General features: G+C 51.4%; 1 protein-coding gene and 1 pseudogene across 3 annotated transcripts in view; both read right to left on the bottom strand.

Annotated features, from left to right (window-relative positions):
* Positions 1-324: 324 nt before the first annotated feature.
* LOC114705585 lies at positions 325-880 on the bottom strand (annotated as a pseudogene).
* A 9070-nt stretch (positions 881-9950) lies between these two features.
* The window catches only part of Hm13 (histocompatibility minor 13), a 38937-nt gene continuing 30031 nt past the window's right edge, over positions 9951-18856 (bottom strand). Inside the window, exons 11-13 of one of the 3 annotated variants that reach the window (XM_028887542.2) lie at positions 15425-15510; positions 11144-11290; positions 9951-10333 (exon numbers count right to left, since the gene is read on the bottom strand). In XM_028887542.2, coding sequence (XP_028743375.1) covers positions 10231-10333; positions 11144-11290; positions 15425-15510 — 336 coding nt within the window. In that variant the 3' untranslated portion in view covers positions 9951-10230. Of the gene's footprint in view, positions 10334-11089; positions 11291-15424; positions 15511-18856 lie in introns of all 3 variants that reach the window. The other 2 variants (XR_003736414.2, XM_028887541.2) reach the window with 2 other exon arrangements.

Here is an 18856-nt window from a genome sequence, read left to right as displayed (position 1 = left end):
ACCACATACTTGAGTCACAGAACATGGAGAAATCAAGTCGGTGCTGACCTGGAAGTTCCATCCCTACTGGCTAGTTTCATAGTTCTGGAAAGTACTATCTATGCTACCAGAGGAGAAAAGTAGTCATCCGTCTTATCCAGCTGTGAATCCTGCCCAATGATGCAACAGTAGTATGAACGTCATGGGAGTAACCAATAACTTTCTGATTGGATTTCAATTCCGATCTATAAGGTGAATCTCGTACCTACCACCATTATCAGGCCAAGAACCTGTTGCTAGATAGGTCACAGAAAATAGATAGGAAACCTACTACTCCTCCTCTGCTTAAATAGACACTGTCTTAAATTGAGTCCTTTTTCTCTTTCTTTTTTCTTTTTCTTTTTTTTTTTTTTTTTTTTTTTTCTTTTTTCTTTTTTTTTTTGATTTTTTGAGACAGGGTTTTTCTGTATAGCTTTGCATCTTTTCTGTAACTCACTTGGTAGCCCAGGCTGGCCTCGAACTCACAGAGATCCGCCTGCCTCTGCCTCCTGAGTGCTGGGATTAAAGGCCCTATTAATTTCTTTTAGGTTAGTGAATCTCTCCATCCTCATATGAGACAGTTTTTTCTTTTTCACAAATAACACTAGATTAAGGCCAAAATATGAAAAGCACAAAACGTGAGATCAGGGCAAATGCAGTGTGGGGAGCACTACAAGGAACTCGAGCAGGGGGGCTCCAGCACACAGGCGCAAGATGACACAAGCACAAGCTACTTGGGCCTCCTTCTCTCGGCCCTGCCTGCTGCATGATCTCCGAGTCCTCTCTTGCGTCCTCTGCTTGCGGGGCAGCAGAAGCCATCATCTCGGCGCTTTCCCTTAACCGAGTCGCTCTGCTTCTTCATGTTCTTCTGGCCGAGTCTCGCTGTTACCGCGTCATGGCGACGCAGCGGCTCCGACCTGCCTCCGTTGCGTCCCTCGTTCGGCCGACTTGCAGCCCCGTAAGTGGGGCATCTTTTTCACAACCCTCCTAAGGCTCAGGGAAGAGGTGGTGGAAGACTGTAAGCCAGAGGCAGTGGATGACCACGAGGTGTTTCCGGGACATCGCAGGACAGCAGCACACAAGAACTCATAGTGGTTGTGACCGCATGCACAAGGCCTGTGGAACCTCGACCCAGACAAACTCTCAGTATGGTGTGTGTGTGTGTGTGTGTGTCTGTGTGTGTGTGTGTGTGGCATCAAGCTCCACCCCTCGCTGAGAAGGTATTGGCAATTGACACCTGCCGTGAGTGGCTGAGTCAGTTTTCTTTAATGGTGTGGTCCCTGGTCGGTGCATCACACTTCAGGAGAAGGCCATACATCCAAGAATATATAAGCAACGCATACAGGTGACTAGATGTGCTAAAAAAAAAAAAAAAAAAGAATTCAACGTTGGGTGAGTAGGGAAGGTGGGATAGGTCTAGGCATGGGGGGAGGGGGAGTAGGATAATATCGTGTGACATTCTCGAAGAACTAATACAAAGACAAGAGGCAAACCAACAGGGCCTTACGTGAACCGTCACTGTGTGAAATGTATTGCTGTGCTTGGTGTAGTCAAAGCAAAATGGTCACTAGCTAGGCAGGAGGTGTAGGTGGGACTTCAGGGCAGAGAGAACTCCGGGAAGAAGAAAGGCAGAGTTGCCAGCTGGACGTGGAGGAAGCAGCATGAGCAGTATGGAGAAATGAGGGAAATGCAGATTTAAAAATGTAGGTTAATTTAAGTCATAAGAACTAGTTAGAAACAAGCCTAGGCTAAGGCCAAGCATTCATAATTAATAATAAATCTCTGTGTCATTATTTGGGAGCTGGTGGTTGTGGTGATATTTTATTTGTGCTGAAATGTGGTGATATTTTATCTGTATGTTAATAAATAAAGTTTGCCTGGCAATCAGAGGACATAGCCAGCCATAAACAAAAGTCAGGTGTTGGTACCACACGCCCTTAATCCGATCACATGGCAGGCAGAGTCTGTGTGTTTAAGGACACCGCCAAGCGTGGTGACACACATCTTTAATCCCAATACCAACCATAGAGTCCTGGAGGTCTGTATAGACAAGCAGTGATGAGGAAGTGAGGTGGCTGGGCTAAGAGCCAATGAGAAGGCAGAACAGCAAGGCAATAAAGGCGCAGGTTAGACAGGAAGAAGCTGGTTCTCTTGGGAAGCTACAGCGGCATGGTGAGCTAAGGTTAGCTGGTGGCTATTCCTATTTCTCTGATCTCTACGGCTTTCACCCCTATATTTGGCTCTGTGTTTCTTATTTAATAAGACTGTTTAGAGATTTGTCTACATGTGGTCTTGACGAGAAAGTTTATCTACAGCCTTATACTCGTTAATAAGTACTTTATCATTAAGCCACACTCCTAGCCCCAATAAAGGGTCTTTTTTTTTTTTTTTTTTAAGATTTTACATGTATGTTTTGCCTGGAGGTATTTCTGTGTACCACACGAGTGCCTGGTGTCTGCAGAAGAAGGCATCAGTTCTCTTGGATGTTCCTGGAGTCATGGAGTTACAGATGGTTCTAAGTCATCATGTGGGTGCTGTGAACCAAATGTCCTCTGTAAGAGTAGCAAATGCTCTTGGCCACTGGGCCATCTCCCCAGGCCTCCAACAAAGGCTCTTTCTTTTCTTTCTCTTTCTGAGACAGGATTTCTCTGTGTAGTCCTGACTGTCCTGGAACTCAGAGATCCGCCTGCATCTGCCTCCCGAGTGCTGGGATTAAAGGCATAAAGCCACCACTGGCTCTTTTTTTTTTTTTTTTTTTTTTCAAGACATGGTTTCCTCTGTGTAGCCCTGGCTGTCCTGGAACTCACTCTGTAGACCAGGCTGGCCTCAAACTCAAGAGATCTGCCTGCCTCTGCCTCCCGAGTGCTGGGATTAAAGGTGTACCAACATTATTTAAATTAGTGACATTTGGGAGAGGACCCAGACCATTCTCGGTGGGGCCACTCCTGGGCTGGTGGCCCTGGGTTCCATAAGAAAGCAGGCTGAATGAATAGTGAGAACAAGCCAGTAAGCAGCCCTCCTCCATGGCCTCTGCGGCAGTGCCTGTCTCCAGGTTCCTGCCCAATTTGAGTTCCTGCCTTGGCTTCCTCCAGTGGATTGTGACTCAAGATGTGTAAGCCAAATAAAGCCCTCCCCAAGTTCTTTTGGTTGTGGTGTTTCATCATTGCAATGGAACCCCTAAGACATGTGTCTCGAGCACACCCCAAACCTGGAACCCCCTGTGGGTGGTGGGTAGGTAAATACTGCCGCTCGTTCTTGTCAGCGCTTCTGAACCTCTGCACTATGCCCAGATTCTTTCATGTCAGTCAGGCCCCAGAGATCTTGAGGTCTGGAACTTTTTTTCTTTGCAGTGTGGAGGATCAAATCCTGGCCTTGCACGGTAGGCCAGTGTGGTTCCACTGAGCTGTGTAGTCCCACTCGGTCTTAGGACTTGTCAAGGGAGAGGATGGGAATGTGAGGAGTTGCCTTGGAACTGTCCCCTCCCCCCTGGGCTCTCAAACTGGGCTAAAGAGAAGTTCCTCAGTTCTGGGTAACTAGCTGGAGAAGAAGGATCATCCCTGGCTGAGGAAGGCCCTGCCCAGAGTATGGGTTCCCTGTAGTTTGCCTTGTAAGTTTCTGTGACCTTAAGTCTCCTTGAGAGAGAGAGAGAGAGATTCAAGGTGGAGGGCCTCCTCATCCACCTTCTGCAAGGTGGGCCCTTTTCTTTTCCCCATCTTTTCTTCCTCTGTTTTTTTTTAAAATGTAATTTATTTTTATTCTATGTGCATTGGTGTCTTGCCTGCACATACGTCTGTGTGAGGGTCCCCTGGAACTGGAGCCACAGATAGCCATGAGCCACCATCCAGGTGCTGGGAACTGAACCCAGGTCCTCTAGAAGAGCAGTCTGCTCTCCCAATCGCTAAGCCATCTCTGTCTTTTTTTTTTTTTTTTTTTTTTTTTTTTTTTTTTTTTTTGTTGTTGTTGTGTTTTTTCGAGACAGGGTTTCTCTGTGTAGCTTTGCACCTTTCCTGGAACTCACTTGGTAGCCCAGGCTGGCCTCGAACTCACAGAGATCTGCCTGCCTCTGCCTCCCGAGTGCTGGGATTAAAGGTGTGTGCCACCACCACCCGGTCATTTTTTTTTTTTTTTTTTTTTTTTTAGATAAAACTTTTTTTTTTTTTTTTTTTTGTTTTTTTCGAGACAGGGTTTCTCTGTGTAGCTTTGCGCCTTTCCTGGAGCTCACTTGGTAGCCCAGGCTGGCCTCGAACTCACAAAGATCCACCTGCCTCTGCCTCCCGAGTGCTGGGATTAAAGGCGTGCGCCACCACGCCCGGCTTAGATAAAACTTTTTAATTACATTATTTTAGTGTATGTGGGTGTTCATGCCAAGGTGGAGACAGTTGTAGGAAGCAATCCTCTTCTACCACCACTTGGTTCTGAGGATCAAACTTGGGTTATTAGGCTTGGCAGCAGGTGTTTTCTATCTGGGTCATCTTGCTGGACTTGTCTCTCTTTTGACATAGTTTCTCATAGCCAAGGCTAGTCTTTAATTCCTACATTTTAACTGTTTATATTTTGTGTGTAGGGGTGAGTGTATACTCCAGCACATGTGGAAAAGTCGGAGGACAGTTACCAGGAGTTGGTTCTCTTCTTCCAGCACGTGAGGCCCCAGGTCACTAGGCTTGGATGCAGGTGCCTTAACCCACTGAGATGTCTTGCCTGACCATTGACCTCATGCCTGGCTGGAGGCCTTAAACTTCTGAACCTCGTATTGGGATTACGGGCATGTACCACCACACCCAGTCCTAAGGCTGCATTTGAGTAAACCTGTTTCTGCCTACCAACTTCTGGTCCTGTTTTTTGATTAGAGTGGTGAGCTGTAAGAACTTGATTATTCACATGAATGAGGCCATGAGAAAATTGTCAGGACATGCTAAGGGACATCTGGATGACCTTGGGTCCACTCTATAGCATGCCTCCAGTTCCCTGTCTCTCCTTTCTACCCAACCCATAGTCTCTGCTCTGGCCTCCTGGCTTGTTTATTTTAATGCCCATTAAGGACAATGACACTTCTCAGCTCAGAGTCCTCCCTTGGCTCCCCATTGTCTTTAGGATAAACTCTAAGTTCCCTGGTCTGGCTTTGTGCAAGGGCGGTATACTGCTCCCCAGCTCACTCCTAAAGCCTCTGGCTTCTCTCCCTCTCCGCTGGGCCCTTTTCCTCTTTTGGACTAGGACTCACTCCTGGAGGAAGTGATGAAAAGCCAGGGAGGGAGACGAGCTTCCCCCCCTTACTTTCTGTGTATTTAATTTGGAGTCCGACAGATTTTCATTCATGTCTCATCCTACTGTTTCCTGCTGAGGTTCTTGTTACCATTTGGTTTTGGCACAGGGGATTGAGCCTAGGGGCCTCCTCCTTCTAAATCAATGCTTACCAACTGAGCTCTGGCCCTAGGCTCTGGATCAAAATATTTAATATGAAATTTGATAAATTATTTCCTCGAATCTAGGTACACCATAAACTTGCAGGTACCCCACGATGGATTTCTTATCTTTTAAAGATTTATTATTTTATGTGTATGAGTGTATGTATGTGTGTACATGGTGCCTGTGGTGGTCAAAAGATGGTGTAAAATGCCCTGGGACTGGAGTTACAGACAACTGTGCGCTACCATGTGGGTTCTGGGAATTGAACCCAGGTCCTCTGCAAGAGCAACAAGTGTTCTTGACTACTGAGCCAACTCTCCAGACTTGGATCAAAATCTTTAAAAAAGCAAATAAGAACAAAATTGCCGGGTGGTGGTGGTGGTGGTGGTGGTGGTGGTGGTGGTGGTGGTGCATGCCTTTAATCCCAGCACTAGGGAGGCAGAGCCAGGTGGATCTCTTTGAGTTCGAAGCCAGCCTGGTCTACAGAGCAAGATCCAGGAAAGGCGCAAAGCTACACAGAGAGACCCTGTCTTGAAAACAAAACAAAACAAAACAAACAAACAAAAAAAGCCGGCAGTGGCGGCACACGCCTTTAATCCCAGCACTCGGGAGGCAGAGGCAGGCAGATCTCTGTGAGTTCGAAGCCAGCCTGGTCTACAGAGCTAGTCCAGAATAGGCTCCAAAGCTACAGAGAAACACTGTCTCGAAAAACCAAAAAAAAAAAAAAAAAAAAAAACCAAAACCAAAACAAAACAAAACAAAAAAACAAATAAGAGGTTGCATATGTAGAAAATTTCTAGTAGTCCTAGCCTGGTATACATAGAATTTCATCTAGGCTAGCCTGGGTTACATAGCAAGACCCTGTCTCAAAACCCAACAACTCACTTTATTATTATTATCATTATTATTATTATTTTTGGTTTTTTGAGACAGGGTTTCTCTGTGTAGCTTTGCACCTTTCCTGGAACTCACTTGGTAGCCCAGGCTGGCCTGGAACTCACAGAAATCCACCTGCCTCTGCCTCCCGAGTGCTGGGATTAAAGGCTTGGGCCACTAACCAGCCGGCTCCCACTCACTTTAAATACTACTACCCTCGAAAAAGAAAAGGAAATCTTCCAAGTGGAATTTTATGTATCTTTTACCTCCAAATTTATCTTACATTCGTTTTGAGAGAATAGTCTTATGTAGTCCAAACTCTCTGCAGTGAAGCCCTGATGCTTCTGTCCCCATTTCCCTCCCGACCCCAACTCCAGTGTCACAGGAGTCAGCCACCACACCTAGCTTTCACTTAATATTGCTTTTTCACCTCTTGGCGATTCCTCCATAATATCTTTTACTGAGGATATACTAGATGTCTATGCTTCCAAGGACTGTTTAATCCCCAGCTACCCTTGAAGTAGAGGAAAACGTAGCTCAGATTAAACAAAGGATGCCTCATCTAAGGGAAGTATTCACCGAAGACAATGCAGACCTTCGCATCCATTCATGTAACAGACAGTGCCTGCATGAGTCCGCACTAGGCCAGGTGTTGGGGGGGGGCAATTGTTCCCTCATTTTCCAGGTAAGAACACCAAAATACAGGGCTGGAGATTCAGCGATAAAGCGCTCGCCTAGCACGTGACCTTTCACAGATTCGGCCCCCTGGGACTGGGATGAAAGAAAAGCAATGGAGAGAAGGTAAAGCCAGACCGAATTCCGAAGCTTGTCCTTGGCCAGTGACCCCGCCTTCTTGGGTGGGACCAACGCCGACCACGCCCCCAAGGCGAATGGCTTCCGGCCGCAAAGCTGCGCGGGCGGGCGAGCAGCCCAGCTGGCGGCCCCCGCGGTGCGGAGGGAGGCGGCCCAGACTCGCTGGAGCCAGGCGCTGGCCGGGCCGACCGCCTGCGGGGCCCAGGTGTGGCCTTGGCGGGGGCGGGAGAGGTGGCGCTTTCCTTCCCGCTCGCTCGGCCCTTCCTGGCGCACCCCGCAGGATGCTGCTCCTCCCGTGGCCGGCAGTCACGTGGGGAGTCCAAAGTCGGGGAGCAGGAAGGAGGTACATGCCGCCGCAGAGACCCCAGCCAGCCTGGCTTTTTTCCTCCCTTGGTGTGGTGGCAGTGGCACTTAGTTTTGCAAGGGCAGCTGATGTCATAGGCCCTTGCTTTGCCCACCAGGACCAGGAGGCCCCTCTCCTGCGGCGTCCATCTTGACATGTCCACCCAGTCATCTGTTTAAATCAGTGTCCCCGGAGGAATGTCATCTTGCAGGATGTCAGCTCTGGAGAACCACCATTTGAGTCCCTTGCTAAGTCCTTGGTGCCTTAGCTAGTGTCTGACACACTGCATGGAAACAGAAGGGCCCCGCACTTTCCATAATGGGGACTGGCCCTGGGAGGAAGCTCTCACCCCTTAGCTGGGGATAGGGGCCAGATGTCAGGACGGCCATCCCATCGTGGAAGCCAGAATTGGGAAGCCTTTGACGTCGTCACCCTCTCCATCCCCACACCCCTATGCTGTCCCTAAGGAAAAGAATCAGGAAGTGGCTGAACATGAGCTTAGAAGCCAGACACCACGGTTCAAACGCCCCCCAGGCACCTACTAATGGCCTCACTGCCTCAGTTTCCTTATCTGTAAATAGGATGGTAGGTACCATATAGGATTACAATTAATCTTCCCGTTGGCTTTGAGAGAGGGTCTCATAAAGAGGCCTTGAACTCTCTGCAGTCAAGGGGACCTTAGCCTGAGTGCTGGGATTAGTTGGGCACCAGCATGACCAATCATGCTTTTCTCGCTTTGTTTTGCAATAGGGTCTCTCATCATGTAGCCCTGGCTGGCCTGGATGTAGACCAGGCTCCTCTCAGCTTGCTGCCTCTACAAGTACTGGGATGACAGGCATTCACTACACAGGGGTACAACCAACTACTTCTAGAATACCAGCACAATGCTGGCCACATGCGTACCCGGTTCGTATGGAGTATTGGGGTCTCTTGCAGGGATAGTCTTACTCTTAACAGCCTCCTCCTGCTACAACCAGGAGAAGCCAAGGCACACAGAGAACATCACAAATCAGGGGAAATCTGTCTGAAAGCAGCTTCCCGAGGATCCCCCCCCCCACACCCCAGGGTGAGCCTGGCCCCAGGCCCACCGGAGGCCCTGCCACCCACCCACCCCGTACCCCAGTGTGCAGGACCAGTGCGTGCCCGGCCTGGTGCCATTTTTCCATGGGGCTCAGGCGGTGGCGGTTCACATCTGGAGTCTAGACTCAGAGGCTCTGCTGGCCGGGCCTACCGCCCAGGCTGGGCCCCGCTGCCCGCTGTTTGCTCAGCTGAAGCTGGTTAATTGGAACTGGAGTGGCCTCTGTGGCTGGTTGGCCAGGCAGGCCCTGATCGGTGCTACAAGGTCTGTGGAACATCTGGCCGGGCCAGGACGGTCATTAGGTGGCAGGCGCCCGGCGCCACTGCCACCTCAGCCTCTGCTGGGGGTCGGCTGTGACTCAATGAGGCCTTTGTGGGCTGTGGGCTGTAGAAGCCAACCACACTGTGTGCCTGGGCTGCCTGCCCCATCTGCCACCCTCAGAGGGGCTTTGTTCCAGGACCACACGGCCTCCCCCTGAAGGCAGTACAAGCCTGCAGAGATCCGAGAAGCCCCTAAAGAGATCCCCTGGCTGGAGGAGCCTTTGAGATTTTCCTCTCCATAGAATTTTAGACCCAGAGAAGTTGGGTGGCTGACTCAGAGGGGCCCAGCATACCAGCTACAGTGACTTGGTCTTAGAAGGCCTGGAGAAGAGCACAGTGCTTCAGTACACTGAGCTGGACAACCACTTGAGGTCACATCCATGTCTGAGGGCAAGCTGCCCTCATTTCCTCATCTGTACGGTGAGGCTAACAATGTGTTAACACATTGGTCCACATCGGAACCCAGGGAAGACTCAACCCCTGTATTCTCACTCCCAGGGTCTGGCCATGTTTATTCTCTGGCTACTTCCAATCTGTTATTTTTAGGCATTAAACCTGAACCCTGGACAGGGAAGAGCTGCCCTTCCCTTGTCTCCGGACTCTCCTGAAGGTCAGAGGTGAGGGAAAACTCTGGCATTGGGACCCCTAACTCCTGTCCCCGGATGGCCTCTTCTAGTCACCGGAGCCTACTCCCTTCCTAACCCAGGCTCTCTGAAGATCTGGGCTTTATGTTGGGAAGCCCAGGAATGGGCAGAATGGGAAAGATGGAGCTTTGATCTCCAGCCAGATGGACAGCAAGCCCAGGGAGAGCCGCCTGTCCACGGTTACAGTTCCCTGAGTCAGGTGCCCGTGAGTCTCTCATCTCCTCATGCCAAGGCCAGCGGGACACAAGCACTTGCCCACCACCTTCACTGTCCCCAAGGGTTTGGAAGAGCGTGGTGAGGAAAACCACAGGCCGGGGAAGAAGGTGCGTGAGGACCCACCCTCTTCTGGCTTGGCAATGGGGTGGGCACCCAAGAAGGGGCTTGCAGAGACCTCGTGAGCTTAGCACAAGACACTAGGTGAAGCTGGGAACCCCCCAGGAGCACAGTGCCCGACAGCCATGGGATGAGTTTTTAATGTGAGTCAGTCCACAATACAAAATCTAAAAACCACGTTCGGCTCCCACCTGGCTCCTGGGGAAAGAAGAAGCAGAGGGTTTCCTTGGCCTGCAGGGGATGAGGAGCAGCAGAGGAAGCCAGAGAAAGGGGAGAGGGAAACAGGCAGCAGCGGCCCGCTCCCCGTCCTGGAGCCACCCTCGCCTCCTGCAGGTCCTGTCGGGATCCCACAGGCCGTCCCGTCTGTCCGATTTGGCCCTCAAGGGTCAGGCAGCGGCCGCCTCACTTCTCCTTCTTCTCTAGCTTCTTCGATGCTGACGTCTCTGTTGTCACCTCTTTGGATTCGGTTCCAGTTGCTTGATCTTTCGGGTTTGACTCCTCGTAACTGACCGGAAAACAAAGGAACACACTGAGAGGATGCTGAGGGCAGAGTCTTCGCCACCCCCTCTCGTTGCGATCTCAGGGAATCACAAGGACCCCGCATCTCAAGCCTGGCCTCTGCCAGTACCTGGCCCCAGCCTTCTGGGTGTCCTCGTGGACACCCTGCTTGGCTTTCTCTGTGCCCTGTGCTGCCAAAGGGCTGTAAGGACAGCAGCAAATGGGAGAGGCTGGGCCTGGACTTGTGTGGGTCAACACTAAACTTCTCGAACCTTCTGCTGGAAAGCAGCAGATAGCACTAGGGATGAGACTCGGGGAGACCAGCTGTCTCCTGGGGCACATGGCGGAGTTAGAGCTCAGCCCTGGGTGAGGACTGGTCTGGCAAACAGCAGAGTGCTGCTCATTAGGATGGACACACTAGGTCTTACCAGGGGCTCTGCTTACTGAGCACCTGTGCCCATTCAAGCATAATGCCTATTTCCTGCCTGGTTTAGGTGGGCACCAGGTGCTTGCTTGATGGATGAAGGCCATAGAGGAGAAAGTGGTGTGTTCAGGGGCAAACACACAAGCAGGCAGTCATGGTGTTTGCTAGTCTCACAGGCTACTCATGCTCATCTCATGTGACTTCCCTCTGTGGGTGAGCACCCCAAGGTTCTGCCTTGGGGCTGGGCAGCAAGTGCTGGTGGCTGTGAAGAGCTGCCTCCTGCCATCAGCCCCAGCCACACTCCATGACTTGACACCAGGGCTAGAGCTTCTGCCCTACCTTAGGCCCAGGACAGTGGGGGGAGCGGGCAGGTGGGCACCCGCTGGGCACTACATGGCGCTGGGATTCTGCGGGCGCCGGCGACGAGGGCCAGCCAGCTTCTGCTGCATGGAGTCGGCCAGGCTGGCAGGGGAGCCCGAGACAGTGGGGAAGTGAGTGAGCCTCGGCGTATGAGGCAGGATTACGGCCGAGGACTCGTAGCTGTGTAAGAGACAGACAGAGAAGACAGAACAAGTAGATGGAGAGGGGAAGAGGAAGGAAGGACAGAGACCTCCTTCCCGAGGAGCACAGAACACTGCTCTTGGTCACCTGGCTTGCACTTGCCCTCCACTGTGGTAAAGCAGCCCGTGCTGTTTTGGGGGAAGATGCACCACTGCAAACAAGTGTGAAGGAGGGCTTGCGGTGCTGGGCTGGCACACTGTGAACTAGTGTCTCCAACATATGCTGTTCCGCAACACACGAAGTGCCCGGGAGCCGCTCAGCAGGAGAGCATGTGCTGAGACTAAGAGAGGACCCGGATTGAACCTCAGCCCTCTAAAACACCACACAGGAAAAGCACCAAAGTGCAGAGAAGATGCTGGAGATCCTGTCAGTGCACAGATGTCTCTGAAGGTCTGTAAGAACTGGCCTCCCGCAGGCCAGGGTAGGAGGCTATCCTCCCTTCTCACAGCGGTGCCGTGTCTGTGTGTGTGTGTGTGTGTGTGTGTGTGCCGTGTCTGTGTGTGTGGTGTCTGTGTGTGAGTGTGGAAGCCAGAGATTAATGTTGTCTTCCTCTATAACTCTGCACCTTATGTTTTGAGACAGGGTCTCTTACTGAACCACAGCTCACCTATTGGCAAGATTGGCTGTCCAGTGAGCTCCAAGGATCTGTATGTCTGTCCCACCCAAAGCTAGGGTTACAGATGTGTGCCACTCTGCCCATCTGGGTATCCAAATACAGGTCTTCATGTTGGTGCAGGAGGCACATTAATAACCGAGCTAGCTCCCTAGTTGGTTTAAAACAAAATAAAACAAAACAAAACAACCTTCGTGTGTGCCATGGTGCTTGTGAGGAGGTCAGAGGACAACTTCTGGGATCAAACTCAGGTCCTCAAGCCTGGCAGCAAGCAACGTTACCTTGTAAGCCATCTCACCCATTTAAAAAAATTCATGCCAGGCGGTGGTGGCACACGCCTTTAATCCCAGCACTGGGAGCCAGAGCCAGGCGGAACTATGTGAGTTCGAGGCCAGCCTGGTCTACAGAGCGAGATCCAGGACAGGCACCATAACTACACAGAGAAACCCTGTCTCGAAAAACGAAAAAAAAAAATCACTTCCATTTTCTGTACGTGTGTGTTTGGCCTGCATTTATGCATGCACACCAAGTGCCTGCAGATGTAAGAGGAATGTGTTGGATCCCTGGAACTGGAGTTTACAGAAGGGTGTGAGCTGCCCCGGGGGTGCTGGGAACCAAAACCACGTTCTCTTTAAGGGTAAGAAGTGCTCTTAACTGCTGAGCCATCTTCCTAGCTCTCTTTTTAACAACTTTCTGAACTTCAAAAATTTTATTTATTAATTTAGAGACAGGATTTTACAATGTTGCCCTGGATGGGCTGAGATTGTACTGTACAGAGATGTAGCTGCGTCTGTCTTCTGAATGCTAGGATCAAGGGTATGTATCACCATGCCAGGCTTTTTAGTCACTATATTGATGCTGAACTTAGTGTGGACACCTGATAAGCATGACACACCACAGTCCAGAACTTCTGGACTTGAGCAATCCTCCTGTCTCAGCCTCCCCAGTAGCTGGGACCACAGGTGTGCACCTGGCTGAAACAAGGTTTTATTTTGCCACCCAGGCTGCTGGCCCAGAGCTTGCTATATAGTAAGGGCTGGTTTTGAAATCAGTGATATTCTGTCTCAATCTTCTAAGTACAGGGATTAAGGCACGCAACACCATAAGACACAGGCTCAGCTGCGAATATGAAAAAGCAAGGGGAACACTCCTCCACTGTTGGTGGGAGTGCAAACTTATACAACCACTGTGGAAATCAGTATGGCAGTTTCTCAGAAAATTGGGAATCGATTTACCTTAAGACCCAGCCATACCACTCTTGGGCATATACCCAAGGAATGCTCAATCGTACCACAAAGACACATGCTCAACTATGTTCATATCAGCATTATTCATAATAGCCAGAACCTGGAAACAACCTAGAAACCTGTCAACCAAAGAATGGATTAAGAAAATGTGGTACATATACACAATGGAGTACTACTCAGCAGAGAAAAACAATGACAGCATGAAATTTGCAGGCAAATGGATAGAACTAGAAAATATCATCCTGAGTGAGGTAACCCAAACCCAGAAGGACAAACATGTTATGTACTCACTCAAAAGTGGATTCTAGATATAAAGCAAAGGACAATCAAACTGCAACCCACAGATCCAGGGAGGCTACATAGCAGGGGGGACCCTAGGATGACTGTGCCTTATAATAAGTTTTGGGTTTACCCAATCACTGGGCAAGCTTTAGTGAAACATTTCACTATTAGGATAAGAATTTATACTGTATCAAGCTGATAATAGAAAACTAAATAAATAAAAATGGGGAAATTTTTTTTTTATATCCAACTGGGTGCTGAGTATCCAAACACAGGTTTTAATTCTTACGCAGCAGGCACTTTGCTGACCAAGCTCTCTCCCTGGTCTCATATATTTGAATGTTTAGTCATCAGGGAGTGGCACTACTTGAAAAGAATTAGGAGGTGTGGCCTTGCTGGAGGAAGAGTGTCCGTGCCGGCCCAGTCACTCTCAGCCTACCGACCGGGATGCAGCTCTCAGCTCCGGCCCTAGCATCAAACATGCCACCACGCTCCCTGCAACGATGCTAACCCTCCGAACCGTGAGCCAGCCCCAGTCAAATGCTTCCTTCCACACGAGTTGCCTTGGTCACGGTGTCTCTTCACAGCGACAGAACAGTGACTGAGACAAATACATTACTTGTGTGTGCCATGGTGCTTATGAGGTCAGAGGACAACTTATGGGAGTTGGCACATGTGTGTGTGTATGTACATGGGTGCAGGTGAGTACATGTGCGGAGTACAGGTGCCCCATGGAGGCTTCAGGTCCCCCCAGAGACATGGTTGTCAGCTGCCCAATGTGGGTTCTAAGAACCGAACTAGAGTCCTCTGGGAGAGCAGCAGGTCCTCTTATCTGCTGAGTCAACTCTCTAGCCCCAGCAAGGGCACTTGGAACCATGCAAATGTGCAATCCACTCAAGAACCAATCAGTGAACGAACTTTTCAAAAGGGGAGTGGCAGTGAAAGAGAAAAAAGCGCAAGAGACCAGGTTGAGAATGGGAGAGGACAGAGGAGAGAAAGGCTACCTGCTTTTCCCTAAGGACCTTCTGGGCAGGGTGGGGCTTACACAGAAGAACATTTAGGAATGGGGCCTTGGGGGGCGGGCACCTTCTGGCTGGGTGCTCAGAGCTCAAGCTGCTGAGGATACAGGGGGTGGTTCAGAAGTTTCTCCAAGCATGGATGTGCAGAGGGAGGGATGGTAAGTGCTGACCTCAAGGATCAGCTGCATGCCAGAAGATAGGGGTGGGCGGGCTTCCGAGGGCAGGCCGGGAGCTGGGGATTCCAGGCAGGGCAGGCACGGGGAAGGGGTGAGTCATCTGCGGCCCTGAGGCATCCAGGTGCACAGGAGGCCGTGGCAGGCACTCGGGGGACAACTTAAGGCCAAGCAGGTGGAGTTGGGTGAAGGGCCCGAGTGGGCAGCTTTAACAGTAGCTGGCAGCTATTTCTAGGCCTTTGGCAGACAGGGTTGATGGTGCCTGGGAGCAGACACCTGCTGGGAGTCATGCGGGCCCTGGGGTAGGGTTGGGGCGGTGCACAAGGTGTGGCAGATATGGCAGCAGCCAGGGAGGAAGGGGACTGTGTATCGAAAACAAGCTGTGGGGTATGGCTACAGAGGCATCTGGATGGGGATGGACATGACTTCCTGTGGAGGTGTCCTTGTCCTAGAACATGCAAACACGGCGGCGGTGGGTGGGTGGGGGGGGGGGAAATGAGCCTCAAGCCACCTGGCAGAGTTAGCTTGTGATCCAAGGCCCAGGAGAGCAGGCAGCCATCCCTTTAAGACACAGTAGGCGCGTGGTATGGGCTGCCCTAGACTAGACCTCCCCTGGCTCCTAGGGAGGGTCCCACTGGTGACCACAGGCCAGGCAGCTGGTCACCGGCGGCGGAAAGGAACAGGTGGTGGGAACACTCCCTTGGAGACATGCTCATGTGATCCGGCAGGCCATGCAGGTGCGCGAGGGCCGTCTGCATGCCTGCTCCACCCCGCCTTACCTGAACATCTCGGCCACTTCTCCCTTGGCCAGTGCCACCAGGACAGGAAAGCCAATGCAGGCAGGAACCAGGTACAGGAGAGCGGGCTGGGAAAAGACAGAGAATGTGAGGCCAGGCACTCCACCCTCTTCCGGACCTGACTGAGGGACAGCTCAGACCCAGGTCTGCAGAGTGAGTCAGTGGCTGAGCCAAACACAGGGCTGGAGTCCCAAACCAGGGCTGCTCCTCCCTGGGAGGGAAAGCATGCGCTGCAGGAAAGGGCGCAGCGCTCCCAGGCTCCTCAGGTAGTGTCTGCATCACAGAGAGCGGCTCAGTGCTGCTCCTTCTCGGCCGGCTCTCTTCCTAGAAGCCTGCAGCCTAGGCTGGGGCAGAGCCTTGCACTTTAGTAATGCTCACGAAACACTGTAATGATGGCGACAAGGACGGTAGCCAGACAGGACCGTTAGCCAGCCGCGGTCGGTGTTAGCGTGACTCCTGCTCACTGGCTTTCACTCTCATATGCTCTGCTTTCCACGTCCCCTACTTCCAAGTCTGTGCTGAGACTCCCGAGAAAGCTGGGAGAAAAGGAGACTGTCCCCAACGCTTGAGGCTTTTCCTGGTGGTTCCAGCTCACCTCCATGGCTGTGACCACCCCCTTTGGGCAGAGAAGGGCTAACGTTCTAGAGGGAGGGGACAGTCTAGGTCTCAGTTCTATGAGTTAAGCCGAGGATGGAAGCGCTACGTCCTAGGCCCTGACGTCACTCCTTGCTCCTTTCCTCTAAAGGTGAACGTCACACCTGTTGGATACTCTAAAGTCATCAATGCTGCCAGCGGCCTAAAGGCCCCACGAGACGTGACCCTTGTCATCACCTCCTCCCACCTCCGTCCGTCCGACCTCACTCCGACCACAGCCCCAGTACTCAGGCATGTGCAGCTGCAGCTGCCTAGGCATTCTTGCCCCCTCTGCCCAGCTCCTCCTGTCCTCAGCCCTCAGCTCTGTGGAGAAGCCCCCACTGGCACGGCATCAGGTCCCCGGCAGTGTGGAAGTGATCATCCTAGGCAGAATAGAGTCTCTATCCCCTGACGGGCGGTGGACTTGGATAGAGCAAGTGTCTGCTGTCCTATTCAGTCTGTATGCGTGGCATTCCAGAGGGCCTGGGGGTGGGCAGGTATGCGGTATACTGGTGGCTTCTTTGCCATGCTCACCAAGTTAGGTCTTGGAGATGAATGGGATGAGATTAAAGAGACATCATTCTCAGTACAAAACCAGCCTGGGGCCCAAGAACAACAGGATCTGTCCCCTGAGGATGAGCTTCAGGAGACCATTTCTTGCACTGGTCTGGGTGGGTGGTGAGCCACATTACTTTATACAGATTACCCTAGAATTTAATAATAGTATTCAGACCGAAGTTCTAAAGATGGTGTTCCTGATTTGCCCAAGGTCAGAAGGTCTGTGAGGCCAAGCTGAGTTAGGATCTGGGGAGCTGGCCCTTCGTTCTTTCTTGGGTCCTTGCTGTGGGTTTTTTAGGTCCATGCCCCAAGCCGTGAGAAGCAGCTGGTGGTACTCTAAGCCCTAAGCTAGCCCCAGAAACAAGACACATAGAATGGTTTAAAAGCCTCCAGGTCTCCAGGTGATGGTGGTGCACACCTGTAATCCCAGCACTTGGGAGGCAGAGACAGGTGGGTTCTGTGAGTTCTAGGCCAGCCTGGTCTACAAAGTGAGTTCCAGGACAGCCAGGGCTGTTACACAGAGCAATCCTGTCTCCAAATAAAACAAACAAAACAAAACAAAACAAAAAAGCTTTCAGGTCACAGAACAAGAAAAAACGGGCAGGGGTCTAGCGGCAGAGTGCTCACATAACATTCATGCAATGCTAGGGTTTGATTCCCAGCACGGCTGCAGGTGGGGTGCAAGGGGCAGCTAGAGACAGATAAACTATCCTGAAAGTAGACAAAGGCGGGCACTGTGGCGCACACTTGAAACTCTAGCACTGTGGAGACAGGCAAGAAAATGACTGGGCGTTCGAGGCTGCCCCAGCTACACAGGGAGAACTTGCCTCAAAACAAAACAAACAAAAGCCAACCACCAACCACCAACCAAGCACACACCCAAAACCAGGCTGGGTGTGGTGGCGCACACCTTTAATCCCAGCATTTGGGAGGCAGAGGCAGGTGACCTCTATGAATTATAGGCTACCCTGTCTACAGTGAGTTCCAGGCCAGCCAGGGATACTCAAATGAGACCCTGCCTCAAACAACAACAACAACAACCAAACAAACAAACCTAACCAACCAACATAGGCCCCTAAAAACAGGACGAAAACAACGTGAGGAGAGGCAGGAAAAGAAGGCCAAACTTAACATTCAAGTTTAATTTGTGGGGGGTGGAGGGACGGCTCAGTGGCGAAGAATGCACACTACTCTTGGAGAAGACCCGTTTGGTTCCGTTGGCTCCCGACTGCCTATAGCTCCAGCTCCAGAACCTGACACCCTTTGCTGGCTCCTGCAGGCATTACTCCCACGCATACAAACCCAAGACTCTTCCACACAGTAACCCTAGGTTAACAAAAGGATGAGCAAACCGAGCTCTGAGGATGGAGAAGGCCTGGTCGGGATTTGGAGCAAGCCTCCTCCTGTATAGTCCAGTGCCTTCTCTTGCCCAAGACAGTCTTGGGCAGAATGTAGGACTTCTAGAGGAGCTGGTGGCCTCAAGCTCACGGGAAGGCTCCTTCAAGAGAGAGCAAGTTTGCTATTTTCAGAGGGATACAAGCCTGCCTTTTCTTTTCTCTCATGGCACCTGGGGAAATCTTCAATGAGAATGTGATGGAGAGCTGGGCGGTGGTGGCGCATGCCTTTAATCCCAGCACTTGGGAGGCAGAGCCAGGTGGATCTCTGTGAGTTCGAGGCCACCCTGGTCTACAGAGTGAGATCCAGGACAGGCCCCAAAACTACACAGAGAAACCCTGTCTCGAAACAAAATAAAACAAGAAAAAGAAAAAGAAAAAGAAAAGAGAATGTGATGGAGAAAGAGAGCTGGACTGCTCAGGGCAGTGAGCCGAGGGCCAGGCTTTCTGAGACAGCATCGTCTTATATGTGTGACCCAGGCTTATCTGAATTAGCTGTGTGGCTGATTCTGAACCTCTGTCCCTCCTGCTTCCACCTCCTGAGCGCTGTGATCACAGGCATGGGCCACTGTGTCTGGCTGGGAAGGCTTTTGAAAAGGCTAAGTGAGCTGAAGGCCGCAGAGGGACCTCCGCCCAGAACAAAGCAGACATGGAGACTGCCTGCATTGTCTTGGAAAAGACAACCTCACTCAACAGGCTCTTCCTACGTCCTGGATCCCCTCTTCAAGGGCTTTCAGGGAGATGGCCATTTGGATGAACCAGGACCAGGAGGAGCCTGGGCCCAGGCAGGCCTGGCTAGCCGGATTACCTGGGATTTGTTTCTCGAGGT

The sequence above is a fragment of the Peromyscus leucopus genome, chromosome 4 (genome assembly GCF_004664715.2).
Source record: "Peromyscus leucopus breed LL Stock chromosome 4, UCI_PerLeu_2.1, whole genome shotgun sequence".
In the NCBI taxonomy this organism is placed as follows: Eukaryota; Metazoa; Chordata; class Mammalia; order Rodentia; family Cricetidae; genus Peromyscus; species Peromyscus leucopus.
This window is presented reverse-complemented; position numbering and strand designations above follow the sequence as displayed.